Source organism: Mirounga angustirostris, unplaced genomic scaffold, assembly GCF_029215605.1.
Source record: "Mirounga angustirostris isolate CCGP_5_RB_7025 unplaced genomic scaffold, mMirAng1.0.hap1 SCAF_10, whole genome shotgun sequence".
NCBI classification, from domain to species: Eukaryota; Metazoa; Chordata; class Mammalia; order Carnivora; family Phocidae; genus Mirounga; species Mirounga angustirostris.
In genome coordinates this window covers 111,458,777-111,479,315 of record NW_026991718.1, presented here as the reverse complement: position 1 = coordinate 111,479,315, position 20,539 = coordinate 111,458,777, and the positions used below count along the sequence as shown (strand labels likewise).

At 49.0% G+C, this 20,539-nt stretch overlaps 2 protein-coding genes across 2 annotated transcripts in view; both read left to right on the top strand.

Annotated features, from left to right (window-relative positions):
• Positions 1-20,539, top strand: part of TTLL9 (tubulin tyrosine ligase like 9) — a 38,574-nt gene continuing 18,035 nt past the window's right edge. The window contains exons 1-5 of the mRNA XM_045885555.1: positions 1-15; positions 4,349-4,392; positions 9,968-10,060; positions 12,164-12,275; positions 12,993-13,178. Coding sequence (XP_045741511.1) covers positions 1-15; positions 4,349-4,392; positions 9,968-10,060; positions 12,164-12,275; positions 12,993-13,178 — 450 coding nt within the window. The remainder of the gene's footprint in view (positions 16-4,348; positions 4,393-9,967; positions 10,061-12,163; positions 12,276-12,992; positions 13,179-20,539) is intronic.
• LOC123851650 (cell division control protein 42 homolog) lies at positions 2,090-2,855 on the top strand. The gene has a single exon (XM_045885556.2). It carries the CDS (start codon positions 2,183-2,185, stop codon positions 2,756-2,758), a length of 576 nt encoding a protein of 191 aa, XP_045741512.1. The 5' UTR covers positions 2,090-2,182; the 3' UTR covers positions 2,759-2,855.

The window sequence follows — 20,539 nt, the reverse complement described above, 5'->3', positions numbered from 1 at the left end:
ATGTCGCGCCCGAAGGTAGGAGTGCCGCGGACTCCAGATGCTTTCATCGTCCTTAGAGAAGGGAGGGAAGCCACGGAGGCATTCCGACTTGGGGGTCCCCGCGGAGTGATTCCGGATAGAGTGGGAGGAAAACGATGAATACAGAGAAAAGACTTCAAGCCCCGGTTGGCCGCGCGCCGCGGGAGGTGCTGCGCGAGTCCACTACCCGGCTCGCTGGCGGGAAAGTTACGAAAATCTGGGATTCTAAACTGTACTTAGCGATTTCTGTGACCCTGGGGGAACCTCAGAATTTTCGATTTCCTGACCTGTAAAAGCTCTTAGAGGTTACGCTCATCCCGCCTCCCGTTTGCCTACCCATCCATCCATTCCTAATACAGTCATCCTAAAACGCTAATCAGTGCCTTCTTTAAACTGAGCCCAGTGCCGACCAATAAGGACACAGAGGTGAATCAGACAAATTCCTGTCCTTAAGAGTGCACGGGCCAACTCCCCCACTTTAAAATGGGAAAAATGTGACCCAAAGAAGGGAAATGAATTACTCTAGATTCCAGCACCCCCCCCACTAGCCTGCTTCTTATCCCGTGCTCTATTTCTCATGAATTGGCACCCCCATTTCTTTAGTTCCCTCTCACAACAACAAAAAAAACCGAGTGATTCCATTGCGCCCACTCAGATAATCCAGAATAATCTATTTTAAAGTCAGTTGATTATATCTGCAACCTTAATTTTCCCTTGTTATGTAAGGTATTTACAGGTTCTGGGATATTAGGACATGGGCATCTTTTGGGGGAGCATTATTCTGTCTACCACAATATTCTATCATCAAATAATTGGAAAATGAAATTTTAAAAGTATTATTTAAAATACCATCACAAAATCAAATCCCTATGAGTAAATTTAATTTAAAACGTTTTAGACTTCTGGAAAATATTGTGGAAAGAAATTAAAGAAGACTTAAATTAATGGAGAGATAGACCATATTCATGGATTGGAAGACTCAATACTTGATGATGTCACTTCTCAAAATCTATAGATTTAGTACAATCCCAATAAAATTCCAACACACATTTTTGGTAGAAACCAGCAAGCTTATTCTAAACTTTATATTGAAGTGCAAATGACCCCAAATTGCAAAGACAATTTTGAAAAAAACAAGGTTAGAGGACTTATAGTACCTGATTTCAAGATTTACTAGAAAGCTATTGTAATTAAAATAGTGTGGTAGCTGGGGCGCCCAGGTGCCTCAGTCGTTGACCATCTGCCTTCTGCTCAGGTCCTGATCCCAGGGTATCAAGCCCCGCATTGGGTTCCCTACTCCGTGGGAAACCTGCTTCTCCCTCTCCCACTCCCCCTGCTTGTGTTCCCTCTCTCACTGTGTCTCTCTCTGTCAAATAAATAAATAAAATCTTTAAAAAAAAAGTGTGGTAGCAACATAAGGGTAGACAAATAAGAGTCTAGAGATAGACCTACATATACAGTCCACTGAATTTTAACAGAGGAATCAATGCAATTCAGTGAGGACAGGAAAAGTTTTCCTATTCTTTTTTATTTTTTAAAGATTTTATTTATTTATTTGTCAGAGAGAGAGAGAGAGAGCACAAGCAAGGGGAGCAGCAGGTAGAGGGAGAAACAGGCTCCCTGCTGAGCAAGCAGCCCGATGTGGGACTTGATCCCAAGACCCTGGGATCATGACCTGAGCTGAAGGTAGACACTTAACTGACTAAGCCACCCAGGTGCCCCAGGAAAAGTTTTTCAACCAAAGACTGGATAAACATAAGGGAAATAGAACTGAAAACATGAAAGAGTAAAAAAAATATAATCAAGGGCGCCTGGGTGGCTCAGTTGGTTAGGCGACTGCCTTCGGCTCAGGTCATGATCCTGGAGTTCTGGGATCGAGTCCTGCGTTGGGCTCCCCGCTCAGCGGGGGGTCTCCTTCTCTCTCTGACCCTCCTCCCTCTTGTGCTATCTCTCATTCTCTCTCTCAAATAAATAAATAAATAAAATCTTAAAAAAAAAGATATAATCAAAAAAGAGAAGGACACCTTACTAGTGCTGGGGTAGTTGGAGGGACTTGAATATACTACTGAGATAAGAGTTCACGTGCTGGCAAACGCCCCGGCGGAGAAGCTGAGGTCATCATCGAATCTGAAATATTTAAAGTGGATACAAAACTGTTTCAGCAATGCAGACAATTAAGTGTGTTGTTGTGGGCGATGGTGCCGTTAGTAAAACATGTCTTCTGATATCCTACACAACAAACAAATTTCCATCTGAGTATGTACCGACTGTTTTTGACAACTATGCAGTCACAGTTATGATTGGTGGAGAGCCATATACTCTTGGACTTTTTGATTCTGCAGGGCAAGAGGATTATGACAGATTACGACCGCTGAGTTATCCACAAACAGATGTATTTCTAGTCTGTTTTTCAGTGGTCTCTCCATCCTCGTTTGAAAATGTGAAGGAAAAGTGGGTGCCTGAAATAACTCACCATTGTCCAAAGACTCCTTTCTTGCTTGTTGGGACCCAAATTGATCTCCGAGATGACCCCTCTACGATTGAGAAACTTGCCAAGAACAAACAGAAGCCTATCACTCCAGAGACTGCTGAAAAGCTGGCCCGTGACCTGAAGGCCGTCAAGTATGTGGAGTGTTCTGCACTCACACAGAAAGGCCTAAAGCATGTATTTGACGAAGCAATACTGGCTGCCCTGGAGCCTCCCGAACCGAAGAAGAGCCGCAGGTGTGTCCTGCTATGAACATCTCTCCAGAGCCCTTTCCGCACAGCTGGTGTCAACATCGTACTAAAAGCAATGTTAAATCAAACTAAAGATTAAAGATTAAAATTCGTTTTTGAAAAAAAAAAAAGAGTTCATGGGCTTACTGAGGGTTCTAGAGGGGAGGGGGGTAGGGGGATGGGTTAGCCTGGTGATGGGTGTTAAAGAGGGCACGTATTGAATGGAGCACTAGGTATTATACGAAAACAATGAATCATGGAACGCTACATCAAAAACTAACGATGTAATGTCTGGTGATTAACATAACATAATAAAATAAAATTTAAAAAAGAGTTCACGTGCTTTTGTCGGGGGCTAATTTCTGTCAGTTTCATAAAGTAGTATCCTCTATCCCTTCTATGGCTCTTTGAGGGATAAGATGGCGTGGTAGGCAGAATTCTAGAAGGCCCCCAAGATTCCCACCCCCTGTGTACACACGTTGTATAATTCCCTCCCCTTGAGTGTGGGTAGAGCCTGTGACTTTGATGGGATAGTTACTACCGTGATTATGTACCATGCATCATATAGGACTCTATTGTGGCTGACCTGGAGTGGGGAGGATTGGAAGTCAGAGGGATGAACTCCTGATGGCCTGGAGGAAAGCAAACATCCATGTTGTGAACTGCCTAGGGGGCCAAGTTGAAAGGAACTGCAGGGGGCCTCTAGTTGCTGAGAGCAGTCACCAATCAAGAGCTAGCAAGTAAACAGGGACCTCAGTCCTGCAATCCCGAGCAACTGAACTCTGCCAACAATCTGGATGATCTTGGAAAAGGACCCCAAGCCCATGCATGAGAATCATAACCCAGGTCATCACCTTGCTTGTAGCCTTGTGAGACCTGGCCAGAAGATCCAGCTAAGCCATGCCCAGACTCCTGGCCCACAGAAACTGCAAGACATAAATTTGTACTATTTTAAGCCGCCAAGTTTGTGGTAATTTGTTATGCAGTAATAGAAAACTAATGCAGATGACAAGTCTGTCCAAGTTGCAATGGTCATCCTGCACAAGACCAATTTTGATTTCTTTTTTCATACCTGCCATTAGGGATCAGTCTTACCAGGACTAAAGACCAAACTGTTTTAGACGTGGTAGAAGCAAAATAATACCCACCCCCCAACCCCCACTGAGGATTTGAAAGGTCCATTTTGGGTGCAGAAATTAACTTCACTCTGAGTCTTTGATCCATTCCCCTTCTGGACCATGGATCTAATCAAATATTCAAGTTTCAGTTCCTTCTCACAGAGCTGGCTGAGCTCAGCCCTCAAAACTGGGGTTCAGGGTTGGACCTTTGGAGTACTGAAAACTAGGTATTCACTCTACTGGTCATGCCTGTGGAACAATCCTGTGAAGTGGGGCGATTTGATACCTTGAATACTTGGTGATTTATTCCAAGGACCAAGCTGCTGGGCACATGTTGACCAATGTGAACTTGGCCAGGCTGGTCCTTCACGCCTAAGGATCTGGGCAGTGTTGTGTCTGATGGTATGAGCATTTTAATATCTGCAGTAAATTGAGCTGGGATGGAAGGGTGGATATGCAGAACCAGTTACATCACTTTTCTTTTCTCCTTGCAGAATCAAAATTACAAGAGCCATGGATTGTCAAAGGGAAAAGAGCGGTGAGTGTCCCCATGCAATCTAATAAACACAAAAGTAATTTCCTTCCTTCCTCCCTCCCTTCCTACTGTCCTTCCTCCCCTTTATCCAGCTCTGCATCACTGAGCACTTACCATGTGCCCGGCTGTATTAACTCCTTGAGTCCGTATCACAATCCTTTGAAATAGATACTACTATTGGGTCCGTTTTATAGGTGGGGAAACTGAAGCTCAGAGAGGCTAGGGAACTCGCTCACGACTATAGGATCAGTTAGTGACAGAGCTTGCCGGGCTCCAGGGCCCATGTTGTCTGTACCTATGCCCTCCTGTCTCCTTCAACAACCATGTGATGACTTGGTAACCCCAGTGTCAACTCTGCCCTGATCCTCTGCTTCCCTCTGCGGCTGTAACCGGGTGCAGAACTCAGCACCTCGTCGGATCCCCTAAAGGGAATCCACTTGCACGGAGCAGGAGGGAGCAATGTAGACTTGACTGACGTTTTCTGTGGGGAGTCAGAGGAGGTTACATCGCACACGCTGTAGCACATAGTCTATTTCATTAGATATTTCTCCGCTTTCTAAAGCTGCTTCTGGTTGCACCGCCACCGAGGAGGGCTTGTGTGGCCTCTGACCCTTCCGCCATGCAGCACCCATCAGAGCAATGCAAGCACAATCCCAGACGCTGACCTTCAACTTCAACACCCACTCCCGCCCCAACCCAAAATAGGGCACTTCAGTTAACAGGATCTGTTTTATTAGGACAGACACCCACTAGAAATGTGTTTAGCTACAAGCAATAGGAAATCCAACCAATAGCAGCTTTTAAAAAAATTGTAGGGGCGCCTGGGTGGCTCAGTCGTTAAGCGTCTGCCTTCAGCTCAGGTCATGGTCCCAGGGTCCTGGGATCGAGCCCTGCATTGGGCTCCCTGCTCCTCAGGAAGCCTGCTTCTCCCTCTCCCACTCCCCCTGCTTGTGGTCCCTCTCTCTGTGTGTCTCTGTCAAATAAATAAAATCTTAAAAAAAAAAATTGTATTAACTTTCCTCATGTAACAAAGAGCCTGGAGGGCTGGTGCAGTGTTCAGCTCGGTCAGAGTTGTGTCTCCGTGCTGGTCTTGACCTTTTCCCTATGGACACCAAGTAGCTGCTATAGCCCCAGCCTTCACGGCAAGATCAAGATGGGAAGAAGTGGGGGAGGAAGTCTCAAGCCGCATCTCTTTCTCTCTTTATCTTAATCAAAAGAACCCATGCTTTCCAAGAACACACCCTCTTTAGCAATCGTACGTTTTTATCTTACTGACCGGAATTGTCAGTAAGATTGTCAGGACCCCCCAGGCTGCATGAGGCTAGGACTCTAAGTTACATAGGTGATGTTATACTATTATTGTTCTGCGGGCTGCTTATGTCACACGAAGCTGTATTTTCAGTATTTATCCATGTTGGTGCATGTAGATCTGGATACATTTTAACTACTATGTGTTCCATTGTATACCACTGGTTATTTATCTACTTCCTGTCGAAAGGCCTTTAGGCTGTGTCTTAGTATTGATTCCCTCCAGAAGCAGACCCTGAGCGGTTTATTTGGAAGGTTGGAAGGCGATTCCAGTAAGCACTGGCAGGGAAGTGGGGATGTGAGACAGCGAAGGGAAAGAAACCAATAAAAGGTGCATTACCGACAGGTTATTGCAGTGGGCAGGTGGGCTCAGTCCCACTGGGGATTCCTAAGAGATATTGCAAAACACACTGCAGACTCATCCCAACTGAGCAATGAGGGGCTGGAAGATTTATCCATCAAGTCCAGTTGTCATTAGTTGTGTGCTGTTGGGGGAGGGGCACTTTGGATTTGCTTTAAGCGCTGGCTGAGCAGACTCTGGGGGCCAGAAAAAGCCCTCAGGCAAAGAGCTGCAGGTGCTGGCAATGGAAGACCCTCCGATTGACTTGCACAGGAATGGAGAATGCCCAAGGGACAAGGGCGGACCACCAACTGTGTGCTGCAGGTTATTTCTATAAAAAATATTAATAGTTCCAAAACGAGCATCCCTGTACGTATAATGCCCAGTTGCATATGTAGGGTATCTATCTAGAGTATAGAGCTAGGATGGAACTGCTGGGTCTAGAGTCTGTGCAAATTCAATTTTACTAAGTACTGCCTTGTGGTTCTCCAGAGTGCCTTCTACCAGCACAGGAAGAGTTTCCAATTTTATTTTATTTTATTTTATTTTTAAAGATTTTATTTATTTATTCATGAGAGACAGAGAGAGAGAGGGGCAGAGGGAGAAGCAGGCTCCCAAGGAGCAGGGAGCGCGATGCGGGACTCGATCCCAGGACCCTGGGACCATGACCTGAGCCGAAGGCAGACGCTTAACCATCTGAGCCACCCAGGCGCCCGAGTTTCCAATTTTAGCACATTGTTGACAAACTTGGACTTTTAGATTTTCGCCAGTCTAATGTGTATGAATAGTACCTGACAGTTTTAATATGCCAAATTGCTCTCTAAAGATTTATCCAATTTACAATGCCATCAGCATTATAGGGTAATTATCATTTCCACATTCTTGCAAACACTTGGTATTTGTCTGATTTTAAACATTTCCCCCAATCTGATGGATTTTGAAATTGTATCTCTTCATTGTTTTGGATTAAATTTTAAATACTCCTGACTTTACTACTTTAGAGCAGTGGTTCTTAAAATTTGAGCTCAGGATCTCTTTACTACTAAAAAATTATTGTGGACTCTTACTAATTTTTGTGTGGCTTGTATTTATCAATACCGTATTAGAAATTTAAAATGATAAATTAAAAATATTTATTAATTCATTTAAAAAGCAACAAGGTACTCTACCTGGTAGCATAAATAATGTATTTTTATGAACTTATAACTGTGTTCTCCCTCCTGCAATATTACTAAGATGAGTAGTCATTGTTTTTACATTTTTGTGAATTTCCTTAACGTCTGGCACAATATAAAACATTTGGCTTCCTAAATGTTCTGGATTCAATCTGTTCTGATATGTTGTTTTGGTTTAAGAATAGGAAGAAAATCGAGCCTCACAAAGATATGTAGTTGGGAAAGGGAGGGCTTTGTGAACCCCTGAAGACCCCGAGGAATACTGGGACCACCCATCAAGAACCGCTATTCTAGGGCATTACAATATGCACCCTTAACTCATCACTGTCTACCCTGAATCAATATTATTCCACTTCCCGCACAACCTAAGAGCCCTAGAACAGCATGCTCTGTTTACTCCCCTCTGGTCCTTTGTGCTGTTATTTTTGTCATGTATTGAAACACTAAAGAAAGTTCTTCAGGCTGAAGGAAAATTATACCAGATGGAGATTCAGACCTACAAAAGGAATAATGTGTGGAGAGAGGGAAAGAGAGAGAGACTGATTTTCCAGAGACTGTAAGCCCCTTCCTCTGACTAGCAGTTAGGTTGGGGGCTGATCATTGGATTCCTCCTAAAGCTGAGTAGAACATGGGCTGGACTGAAGCTTTAATTACGCTGAGTTCACTCCAAGCCCAGCCTCCTGTACTCCTGTTTTGATCTTTTGCCCTGGGAGGGAGGGGGCTGGACGGCCGTTCTGTTTTTGTTTGTTTGTTTATGGTTTTTTGGTTCACTTTTGGATTCAACTCTGGCAGGGCTGCCCAAATACACACACCACATCAATGTGCAGGAATATGGGTTTTCTTTCTGCTTTACTGTGTTCTCTACTGCTTCTTTCTTAAGCAAATTTGCCACAGTGTTGTTTTGGTTTGGTTTGGTTTGGTTTGGCTTGGTTTGGTTTTGGAAGGGGGTTCTTCCAGATTTTGATTTGGTTGGCCACCCTAGTATTGTCTAAGCTCAGCTGCTTTCCCCTGGTGCCTGCAAAGTCTCCCCTCCACGGCTGGCTCATTCCTCCACTTGCCCGCACTCAGACACCCCCCCAGACCTAGAAACTGCGGCATCTCTCTGCTCCCCTACGAAGGGCTCCTTTCTCTCTGGAATCAGTTGGTCACGTTTCCTTTTGTCCATTACTCTCCACTAGCCCCATAGTCAAGTGTGATATTTATTTTGTACCTTTTTTCCCCTTGTTGTTTCACATCCTTTTATGTTGTAACCTGTAGCAGAAATCTTCTCCTTGGTATTTTAGTTTACGGTGTTGTTGGGAAAGTTGAGTATCTTTTCACATGCATACTGGTAAGTTTCCTCTGCTGTGACTTGCCTGTTCATATCCCTTAGGCAATTTTTTTTTTCCTTAGGCATTTTTCTATTGAGTTCTTTGTCTTTTTCTTAATTATTTGTAGGAGCTCTTTTTGTACTTGGTCCTAATGTCTTATGGATTATAAGCATTGCAAATATTTTATCTTAATCTATAGCCAGTCCTTTAACTTTATTTGTGGTATATTTTGTTAGAGAGTTCTGTTGTGTATACAGAAAGGTGCATACATCATAAGTTTACAGCTCATGAATTTTCATCAACTTAATATGCAGGAAACAGAACATCACCAACACTCCAGAATGCCATTCATACTCTCTTCCAATCGTTCCCCCACAAAAGTAGCCATTATCCAGACTTCTAAAGATATGTTACATTTTTTAAAATTAGGTATTGACTTTGAGATAATTGTGGATTCGTATGCAGTTCTAAGAAAGAATACAGTGAGATCCCATGTGCCCTGTACTTGGTTCCCCTCAATGGTAACAGAGAATAAAATTATATAGTACAGTATCACAACCAGGATACTGACATCATAAGGAAATTCCCACCACTACAAGGATCCCTCATATGACCCCCTTTTTTTTTTAAAGATATTATTTATTTGTTTGACAGAGAGAGAGACAGCTAGAGAGGGAACACAAGCAGAGAGAGTGGGAGAGGGAGAAGCAGGCTTCCCGCCGAGCAGGGAGCCCAGTGTGGGGCTTGATCCCAGGACCCTGGGATCATGACCTGAGCCAAAGGCAGAGCTTAACGACTGAGCCACCCAGGTGCCCTCATATGACCTTTTATAGCCATAGCCACTCCCTCCTCCTCCCTCTGCCTTCTCCCACATTCCCACCCCCACCCTGTCCTTAAGGCCCAACAACTGCTAATCTGTTCTCCATTTCAATAATTTGTCATTTCAAAAAGCTATATAAATGGAATTGTACAGTATATAATAACATTTTGGAATTGGCCTTTTTCACTCAGCATAATTCCCTAGAGACGCATCCAGACTGAATGTATAAATATTCCACTCCATTTTATTGCTGACTAGTATTCCATCGTATGGATGGACCACTATTTGTTTAACCATTCACCTATTGAAGGACATCTGGGTTTGTTACCAGTTTGGGGCTATTTTTTAAAGATTATTTATTTATTTGTTTATTTGTCAGAGAAAGAGCACAAGCGGGGGAGTGGCAGGCAGAGGGAGAAGCACGCTCCCCACCGAGCAAGGAGCCCGATGTGGGATTTGATCCCAGAACCCTGGGATCATGACCTGAGCCGAAGGCAGACGCCTAACTGACTGAGCCACCCAGGTGTCCCCAAGTTTGGGGCTATTATTAATAAAGCTGCTACGAACATCCCTATACAGGTTTTTGTGTGATCCTGAGCAAGCGTTCCGTTGCTTTGTCTTGCAGAGAGCAGAGAGCATCAATCCGATTCAAGACCACTCTCATAAATACTCTCATGGATGTCCTTCGCCACAGGCCAGGATGGGTGGAAGTAAAGGAGTAAGACACCTCCCCACCCCCTGCCAACCTCATCCCTTCTTCCCTTTGCCTCACAGATCCTTGTCTCCCTTTGTTTTCTCCCAGTTGCCTTGGGTGGCTACTGGGACTTGTCCCAATTTGGCTGTGATAGGGACCAACATTTATTTAGCACTCAAAATGTGTCAGGCGCCTTACGGACACCCTCTGTCTTATTTAAGCCTTACAACCATCCAGTAAGATATGATTATGTTCAGAGGTATTAAGCCAATCGTTGAAGGTCATACAGCATGTAAGGGTCAAAGTGGGGTTCACACCCAGTTCAGCTGGACTGTTCCATAGCCAGTGTCCTAGAGCTCTCTGGAGAATCAATGAATGCAGCCATCACCCACTAGCTGGCTTGAATCCTCCAGTGATGGCAGGTCCAGGTCAAGGGCTGCTTTTCCCTGGCCACTTACCGGTTCTGTGACCTTGAACAACTTACTTGACCCCAAGCCTACATTTCTTCTATGCTGAGCCCTGGGGATACTGAGATGGAACAAGCATCCAATGCCCGGCACATAGTAGGTGCTAATATAAGTTAGGGTTAAGGTTTGGAGGCATGTAACAGAGACCCAAAGTAAAAGAGGCTTTGACAGACTAGAAGTTTATTTATCTCTCCCATTGAAGTCCAGATGTAGGAAGTTCAGAGATGGTATAGAAATCTGGATCCATCCGCTTCCATCTCTCCATTCTGCTATCACTTGAGTGAGGCCCTTGTCCTCACGGTCTAAGGCGAAGCTCCAGCCCTTACATCCCGAGTCCAAGCCACAGTCGGTAGGAAGGAGGCAAGAAAATGCATGCCCTGCCCTTGAAAAGCTCAGCCTAGAAGTGTCTCACGTTGGCCAGAACTTAGCTTAGCTGCAAGAGAATCTGGAAAATGGAGTCTTTATTTTGGAGAACGCAGATGACATGTTCCCAGGTAAATGTCGGGAATTCTGGTACCGTAGAAAAAGGAGAAAATACCTTTGAGGGGTGAGGGCAACCAGCTGCCCTGACACGGTGCTCAGGGAATACTGTTGCCTAAAAGTAGCTAAGCCTGTTGGACGCTCTTGAGCACTTTACACGCATGACCTCTGAATCATGGAGCAGACCTTCCGGGAGGTGCTATTATCATACCCATTTACTGAAAGTGGGAACGCTGGACGCAGAAGAGTAAAAACTGCCGTGTTTGAGGCCACTCGGCTTGTCAGGGTTTGGGCCAGGCCAGCACCTGGTCAGTCTGTGCGGAGACCCAGGCTCGTCTCCACCCTGTTCTCGCAGCCTCTCCATGAATGAGGAAACAGGTGAGTGAATGGGGGAATCCGTGGTTCCCACTGCCTGGTACTGGAGTCTAGTCTCGTCCACACGGGGCTTCAGTTAGAGCTGTAGTTTCGTATTTAAGAAGGAGTTGGAAGCAGTCATGGCGGCCTTGTTTTATTTCCCGCCACGTAGTTTGCAAGCGCTTCCTCTCAGCCCCACAGCTGTGCCATCAGATTAGCCTGCTTTCCTGTCCCTCTCCTTAGTGTGGTGGTGAAGAAGCAGGTCAGAATTCGGAGCCGGGCATGACTGGGTAGGAATCCTGGTGCTGCCAGGGCCTCGGTGAGCAGGGTCATCCTCATCCGGGGACTCCAGGGATGATTGTTGTCACCTTTTGAGGCTGCTCTGAGGAGCCAGCGGGAGGAGGGCTTTTGGGGAGGGGGGGTGGGCAACAGAGATGCTTCCAGCGCCCAGGCAGGTAGCATGACCAGGTGAGGCTGGCTGGTTGTCGTGGGCCGTGGGGAGCGTTGGGGACTGTGACCTGGAGGGGGCGTCCCTGTCTCACTTGGCAGCGGCTCCTCCCTCCAGCTGACAGGTGCCAAGGGGCGTCAGGGCTCCGTGCGACTGCTCTGCTGGTTGTTCAGAGGAGGCCAGCAGCCTGGGTTTGTGCAGGAACATCTCTCTGGTTTTCACTCTGGCCTCACAGAGCCCAGTGTGGGCAGCCACCGCCCGAAGACTCCTCTTGAACATGCTGCCGCCTGCCCCCCCTCGGCTGCACCTCCCTGGGCCCCAGGCCCCCCAGCAGTGCTGAGGGCCTCGGGTCGTGACCTTTGTCCCCCCCACCCGCAGTGAAGGGGAGTGGGATTTCTACTGGTGTGACGTCAGCTGGCTCCGGGAGAACTTTGACCACACCTACATGGACGAGCACGTGCGCATCAGTCACTTCCGAAACCACTACGAGGTGAGCTGGGGCAGCCGGGGCACTGAGTCGGCCAATTCGTGTCGCTGGATGTGGCAATGAGCAGGTGTGGGAGTGAAAGGACCAGCATGGAAAAGTGGAAGAGAATGTGGGGTATGTGCCAGGTGGGGAACACGTGCTCAAGATACACGAGGAGCTAAAGAGTGTGAGAGAGTGAGGATCTGGTACCTGAACGACAGGCTGCCTTGGGGTGGGGACTGAGGTCACAGTCTGGTTGGCATTTCAGCACTGGAGAGGGGTGGGGCAAGGGCCGAAGGAGCAGGATGTTTGAGCCGTATGGTGACTTCAGGGGAGAGGCCAGTTGAGCAATTGGGAGTCTAGAGATGGGAGGGAGGTCCGGGAGGAACCAGACCACAACGATGGGACCGGAGGAGCCGACGATGCTGAGATTTGAAAAGGTTAGTGCAGCTTAGAGGTTAGAAACATGAACTTGGGAGTCAGACAGGCCTGGGTCCAATCCCAGCTGTGCCTCTGTTAGCTGGGTGACTCTGGGCAGCTGACTTAACCTTTCTGAGCCTTGGTTTTCTGGCCTGTGAAGTGGGGATCACTATAGAACAACAGGGTCTCAGAGTTATTCTCACTGCGAATGTTCCTTGGCGCGCCCGAGGCTGCGGGGACAAGCTGGGGGGTTGGGGCTGGGAGCTGGAGCAGGGCAGTGGGCACAGGCACTAACGGCCTGCTCGCCCACCTGCTGCCCAGCTGACCCGCAAGAACTATATGGTGAAGAACCTGAAGCGATTCCGGAAACAGTTGGAGCGCGAGGCCGGAAAGCTGGAGGCAGCCAAGTGTGACTTCTTCCCCAAAACCTTTGAGATGCCATGCGAGTACCACCTGTTCGTGGAGGAGTTCCGCAAAAACCCGGGAATCACCTGGATCATGAAGCCTGTGCGTGCCCAGTGCCGGGAGCAGGGGGTGGGGGCGGTGGGAGGGAGGGCTTCCCGGGCACCAGACAGAGCAGGGCTCCCTCATGGCACATCCCAGGACAAAATTCTGCCTGGCAATTCAGCCTCAGATGCACCATCCACCTCCCGCAAGCCCCCGAGGGCTGACTTCGTTTCCTCCTTGCAGTGTGTGGACCCGGCAGCTGCGACAGCTGGCACACAGTAGGTGCTCAATGCGTGTTTCCTAGCTGAACAAGTGATCCTCAGGACCAGGGCAGGGAATCCCGAGGCTTGCTAGAGCTCAGATCCCCCCTCTCTTCCTGACAGGAGAGGAACCAGTGACGGCCAAGCCATGCCAAGAGCTTTACCTGTGCTGCCCGGTTCTCAGGATGGCCCTTGGGAGGAGCTATGACCTCATTTTTTTTTTAATATTTTTTTTTTAAGATTTTTATTTATTTATTCATGAGAGACAGAGAGAGAGAGGCAGAGGGAGAAGCAGGCTCCCAAGGAGCAGAGAGCCCGATGCGGGACTCGATCCCAGGACCCTGAGATCATGACCTGAGCCGAAGGCAGATGCTTAACCATCTGAGCCACCCAGGCGCCCACTATGACCTCATTTTAAAGATGAGGAGACTGAGACCCGTGTATTCAGACATTCCATAAATACTCGCTGAGCACTTGCCACGTGCCAGGCATAGACCTAGGCGCTGGGGACGCAGCCCTCAGCGAGTCGGAAGTGGGGGTCCGCCTTCCTTGGGCGCTGGGCGCAGACAATACGGAGGACACCTGCGTGCGTGGAGCTGTGCTAAGTGTCAGTAGAGAGGAAAGGGTAGGAGGCTCCCCACTGCCCGGAAGGCTTTTCTGAAGGCAGACTGGGCTCCGAGGCCAAACCCCTTGCTTCAAATACTGCCTGTACCACTTACTAGCTGTGTGACCTCGGGCAGACTACTTAACTTCTCTGTGCCCCAGTTTTCCCATCTGCTAAGTGAGCCGGCAGTACCTGTCGCAGAACGCTGTTGTGTGACTGAGTTACGGCGGGCAGAGCGCAACATGAAGCACTCCGTAAGGGACTGCTGCTGCTGTTGTTACTGTTATCAGAAGAATTAGTACTGGCTGTGGCCTGAAGGATGCAGAGGGTCAGCCTGGAGAAGGGCAGAGGTAGGGAAGAGCATTCCAGGAAGAGGGAACTGCATGCACGAAGGCCTTGCATCCAGAGGTAGCCCTTCAGGGATCCAGAAACCGAGTGGAGGGCACAGGTGGCAGAGTACCCACCAGCCCCTCGGTCCTTCCTCGTGCCAGGGCTGCTTTCTCACCGCAAAGCCACCAGAGCCTTGAATGGGCATCAGCAAAGCCCCCTACTATTTCCCGGGCTTGGGAATGTGCCAGGCCCCAGGAAGGGAGCTGTGGGGAGCAGAGTACGGGGCAGCCCTTCCTTGTGCAGCTGGGGACTAGGGCCGGTGCTGGCCAATGCGCAGGTGCTCGGAAGGGCAGACGAAAACCACGGATGCTCCCAACTGGGTCCCGGGCAGCGTTTACCGGGGCTCCTGCTCCTGTCCCTGGTGAGGCCTGCTGGGAGGCTTGCATCCCCTTCTCTGCAGCCAGAGCGGAAGGGGTTAGGCAGCAGAGAACTGCAACCCACGGGGCGGTTCCAGCTCCCAGCATTATCCTCCCAGACAAATGGTAATTTGTGCTAATTGGAAAGAGCAATCGCATATTAAGTTGATTCCTTTCCCCGCCCACGGCCTTTGTCAGAGGCAGACACAAGGCAGCTGTAATTAAGAGGCGGCATCTTGGCTGCGTGCGGGCGTTCTTGCCCCTGCAGAGCTGCCACGCCCTGTCTGGGGTACGGGGTGCAGAGAGTGGGTGCTCTGGGCTTTAACTCTGTCCCCGCTGCTTATGAGCCGGCTGACCCCAAGCAGGTTTCAGCCCCTCTAAGTCTGCATCCTCATCGTAGGTAAAGTGGAATTAACAAGTGTACCTGCCTGCCAGGGTTGGGAGAGAATCCAGTGAAGGATAACATGTTAAATACATGAGTTTATACAAGTCATATAAAGGGCTTGGCACTTAGGTGTCCAGTCAGTGACCGTCCTTGCTGTGATTTCCAAGAGTCCAGGCAACACCTTCTCTCCCCCTGCCCCTGGAAAGCACTAGGTCAGTGCTTTCCAAACCCACCATGTGCCCACAATCATTTGGCATCTTGTTCAAGGCAGAGGCTGATTCAGCAGGTCTGCGTAGGGCCCGAGAGTCCGCATTTCTAACCAGCTCCCGGGTGAGGCCTTTGCTGCAGGTCCGTGGGCCACACTTTGAGGACTGAGACTGGAGAGGAGTAATTCTCAAGCCTGAGAGTGCATCAGAATTTTCTGGAGAGCTTATTAAAGCCCCCCCTCCATCCCTCAGTGTCTGATTCAGTAGGCCTGGGCTGGGGGCTAAGAATTGCGTTTCTAGCAACGTCCCAGATATAGCAGCCAGGGTTCTCCGGAGCAACAGAACTGTGAGCCACTGGGCTAGAGTACTGGGTGGTGCAAAATCAATCACAAGTCCTGTTGTTTGGATTCCTTTGGGGTAGGGAAAATGTAAAAAACAAACAAAACAAAAAAATAGGACGTTACTCCAAATTTAGAAAATAAAGGGAAAAAATCCCAAATCCCTCCACTCTTCCCACAAGGCCTGTCTCTGTGAGACGGGCTGTCCTCGCGCACCCACACACACGAGTTTTCACATAGCTGCTGTGGTGGGGCCCGTGAAGGCAGCCACTGGCCTGCTTTTCCCTCCGGCGCCTCCTCTGCACGGTCCCCTAAGGCCTGCTGAGTCTGCATCTTCCTCTTTAGTGGAAGCAGAGCAGGGGCAATGAGGGGGTGAGTTGGACTCAGAAAGGAATAAGTAGCATCGTCCCCTCCACGCCACCCTCGGGGACCCCTCTTCCCACGGAGCCTGAGCCCCAGCCCATCTCGGAGCTTTGCTGTCACTCTCAGAGTGTAAGAACAAGCCCCTGGGTTTGCCATTTAAAAGCCCAGGTGATGTAAAAATTGCATCGGTCCAAACTTCTTTTCCATCTGAACATTCTCCCCTCCCACCAGCTCAGGCCCTTTGGGTGGGTGGGAGGTTGGCAGGACCCAGACCATGGGACCACGCTTGCTTGTCTAGCCTCCCTCACGCGCCTGGGGGGCAGGTGCTGGCTGTCAGGGCCCAGGGCTGTCCATCAGTCCTGGGGCCTGTCCATCAGTGGTCTGCAGATCTGGTTTAACATTTCACTCAAAGCTGTGAGCATCCCGGGCAACCACTAGGTTGCTCCCAGCTCTGGGGGCCTCTGTCCAAATTGCAGGACAGGAAGAATAGAATTTTACCTCCCGTTTCTCAAGTTTACCCCACCAGAGCTTCTCAGACCTTTTCACTGCAATCTTCAAAGAGTCGGGGGTGCTTTGGGCAGCACATAACAGAAGCGCCGACTAATGGGAACTCAAACAAGAGGGCAGGGGCTCGTCTTGGGTCTCCTGGGCATCTGGCAAAAATCGTGTTTCACACTGTCACAAAAGAGTGTTTTTAAAATAATAAAGTAATTTGATTATAAAAGGAAGCAACTATATTGAAAAACAGTTATCAAACAAACGGTTAGTGGGTCCTCTGAGAAACAGATGCAAAGGCAAGATCAAACGTGTGGGGAGTTTTGCCTGTAAGGAACGGGGGGAGGGAATGAGACAGGGGCTGGGACAGTTGTCAGACCCAGTGAGGGAGAGAGGGAAGGAAGAGAAGCACCTAGAGGCCTGGGGGAGGCCTCCGGCCAGAGGAGGTCCCGTCTCCCAGGAGTGGGTCAGGCTTCCTGTCCCTGCGGTCCTCAGTCGGTCGGTCGGTGGCAGGAGCAGCCCCTGCAGGCGAGGCCGTCAGTCCGGCAGTCAGCATGGTCCTGCCGTTAGAGACCCGCTAGAACCTCTCACGATGCCGTAGAAGTTTCATTCACAGCTGAAGAGAGTCTAACAGCAGGCCCATAGTTACCATAATTTCAAAGTCATAACGAGCATAAACAATATTTTGAGATATCTGCAACAACCGTAATGTGATATAAAAATAACTGAGATTTCTTCTGCAAGTAAAGTCACAGGCGTGGCTAATACTACTACGGTTTGTGGTCCGCATTCATAATTGGAAGGCAATGGGAAAATCTGGTTAGGATGAAAAATGTTCTTCTCATTCAAGCTTATGGACGCCAGGACATTTCCTTTAATCATGAAAGGCCAGTTCCAGGAACGACTCAACAACCTTGGTGGGCACCTCGACAGCATCATCAATCCCCACCCCAGTGGGCTGGCTTCTCCTCTCAGTCACAGCGCGGTTGCCACACCTTTAGCTTCGCCTCCTGACCCCTCCACCTGCCACAGGAATAAACGAACACCCTGGTCTTGTGTCCCTTTTGAAGAGGACACGAACTTCTCAGAGGTCACTGCCGCACGCCTCCCCTGGTACCTGCTGGCCTGCACCTGAACCAGTCATGCGGTGGGACCCCTAGGAGGGCTCAGACTCCCAGCAGGGCAGGACCAACGGGAAGAGGTGATCCAGATGGGGTTCTGCTGGGGGTGCCTGGCTGGCTCAGTTGGTGGAGCATGTGATTCTTGATCTCAGGGTCATGAGTTTGAGCCCCACGTTGGGGGTAGAGCTTACATTAAACAAACAACAAGAAAAAAACAAATGGGTTTTGTTGGCAGAGAAAAAGGGAATTTTTTTCCCTGCTCAGGGTAGCTGAGTAGACCACCAACCCCATGGGTAACACCCAGTGAATGCCCCGTGATCAAGGGCCCCAGGGGCAGGGCAGGCAGTGGCAGCGGGGGGTCGAGGGCCCTGGGTGGCCGCAGGTGGTGCAAAATCAAAGTATGGCTCATTCTCATAATCCATTCATATTATTTTCCAATTGATTTGTCTTTTTAGAAAAATAATATGTTTTACTCCCAAATTATCAAGTAAGATCGATACTCCCAGGAGTAGGACCATGTCTGTCGTGTGATTCTGTGTACTCCCTGGCACTTTGCGGGAGGTGCGTGAGCCTCAGGCCTGTGAAGCACAGATTTAACTACCTGGGTTTGTCACCTGCTGGTTGGGTAACCTTGAACAGAGTGCTTGGCCTTGTTCCTTGGTTTCCTTGGCTGCAAAACGGGGATAGTATTAATGCCTACATAGAGGATTTTTTGGTAAAGCTTTCACAAGGTAAGGTGCGTAAATCTTGGTGCCTGGTGCGTAGGAAACATCTGCTGTCGTTATAAACCATTCCCCTAACGTTAGTGTCTGCGTTCTATTGCTGCACCCCAAAACTCAGTGGCTGGAAACAAAAGTCATGTCTTATTTAGCCCCCGAGCCTCCAATTTGGGCAACACTTGCCAGGGAAGGCTCCTGGCTGCTCCAGGTCTACTGGGACGGCTCCCGTGAGGGCTGGAGGATTCGCTTCCAAGCTGGCTCACTCACTCGGCTGGCAAGTCGGTGCTGGCTGCTGCCTGGGAGCTCAGCCAGGGTGGAGGGCTGGAAGACTCAGCTGCCCTCCATGTGGGCCTCTCCATATGACCTGAGCCTCCTCCCAGCATGGTGGCTGGGTTCCAAGGGCAACCATCCCCCAAAGAGAAAGCTGTGTGGATGCTATATTGCCTTGGATGACCCAGCATTGGAATCCACACAACATCACTCCTGCCATATGCGATCAGTAGAGACAGTCCTAAATGCTCGCCCAGATTCAAGGGGAGGGCACATCGACTTCACCTCTTCATGGAGGGTGCGGGGATGGGGGTAGCAAGGTTCCGGAAAAACATATGGGACTGGAAATATTTTTGTGACTCTTTTTGCAAACTACAATCTGCTGGAGCTAGATAGTAGGTGATTTCCCAGTCTTAAAAACCCTGATATATCACCAAGCAGGAAGTTTATTTTCCACTCTTGAGGATTATTCCCTTAGAAAGGCATCTCTTGGAACAGGCATGTTTGCTAACATACTAAGAACGCTTTATTTTTTTTATTTTTTATTTTTTTAAAGATTTTATTTATTTATTTGACAGAGAGAGACACAGAGAGAGAGGGAACACAAGCAGGGGGAGTGGGAGAGGGAGAAGCAGGCTTCCTGCTGAGCAAGGAGCCCGATGCGGGGCTCAATCCCAGGACCCTGGGACCATGACCTGAGCCGAAGGCAGACGCCCAACAACTGAGCCGCCCAGGCGCCCCACTAACAATGCTTTAAACAGTAAAGGCATTTTATTACCTCCTCTAACAAGAAAGCCAGAGGTAGGAAGTTCCAGGTTTGGGGATGGGCTCACTGAGACTGTTAAAAGGCCTCAGCTCCTTAGACGGTAGCATTCAGAAAAAGAAGGAAAGGAGCCAGGCATCTCTTCGTCTCTCTCCCTCCCTCCATCGCTGGCTCCCTCCCTCCCTCTCTCTCCTCCTTGATCCTGATATTTTTAACAAGGCAGAAAGTCATTCTTAGAAGCCCCAAAGCCCTAAGCAGACGTCTCTGTAGGTCTCATTGGCCAGAACTAGTCGTGAGGTTCCCAAGAGCTGCAAGAGAGGCTGACAGAACAGGTGTGTGGTCTTCCCGGCCTCCGTGTGAGAGGTGGGCTCTGCGGCCAGAGAGAAGGAAGGGAATGACTGTAGGGAAGGCAGCCCACGAAGGTGGAGGTGGGGGCTCCCAGATCAAAAGGCAGGAGCCTTAATAAAACTTCTCAATTGAAGTTTAGTAAACAGAATATGCCCGAGTTATGGGGGCGCAGCTTGGTAAATTTTCTGGAGGTGAGCACACTTGAGTAACAAGCACCCAGGCCGTAGACAGAGCTGGCCGGCCCCTCGGCAGCTCCCCCCAGACCCTCTCCCACTCACAACCCCTCTAGGCCCTAACAGCATAGATGCATCTGTCTGCCTTTGTACTTGATATCATGGGAATCATGAGATATTGCTGCGCTGTGTCTGGTTTCTCTCCATCAACATTATGTCCACGAGATTCATCCCGACTGACGCGGGTGACTGCCCACTGCTAGTCATCACGGCTGTATACTGTTCCACCACGTGACTCTTTACCCTCTGGGCAGTGTCAAGGTTGAAGCCATTGTGAATCGTGCCGCTGCGGATGTTCCCGGATGCATCCGTGGGTGCCCGGGTGCACCCGTTTCTGCCGTGTGGGGGCCTAGGAGAGGCCCTTCTGGGTCAGAGCAGGTGCCTGTGTTCAGCTTTAGCAGGTGCTGCTCGTTTCCAACGACGTGCACTCCCACCAGCAGCTGCGAGTGCCAGTTTCTCCACAGCCTCACCAACACTTGCTGTTGTTCGTTTTTCATTGTTTTAATCCTTTAGAAAAGATTTTGTTTATTCATTTGAGAGAGAGAGCGAGCGAGAGAGTGGGGAGGGGCA

Coding starts and splice junctions, on each gene's coding strand:
- LOC123851650 (XM_045885556.2), top strand. CDS start 2,183: ATGCAGACAATTAAGTGTGTTGTTGTGGGCGATGGTGCCGTTAGTAAA.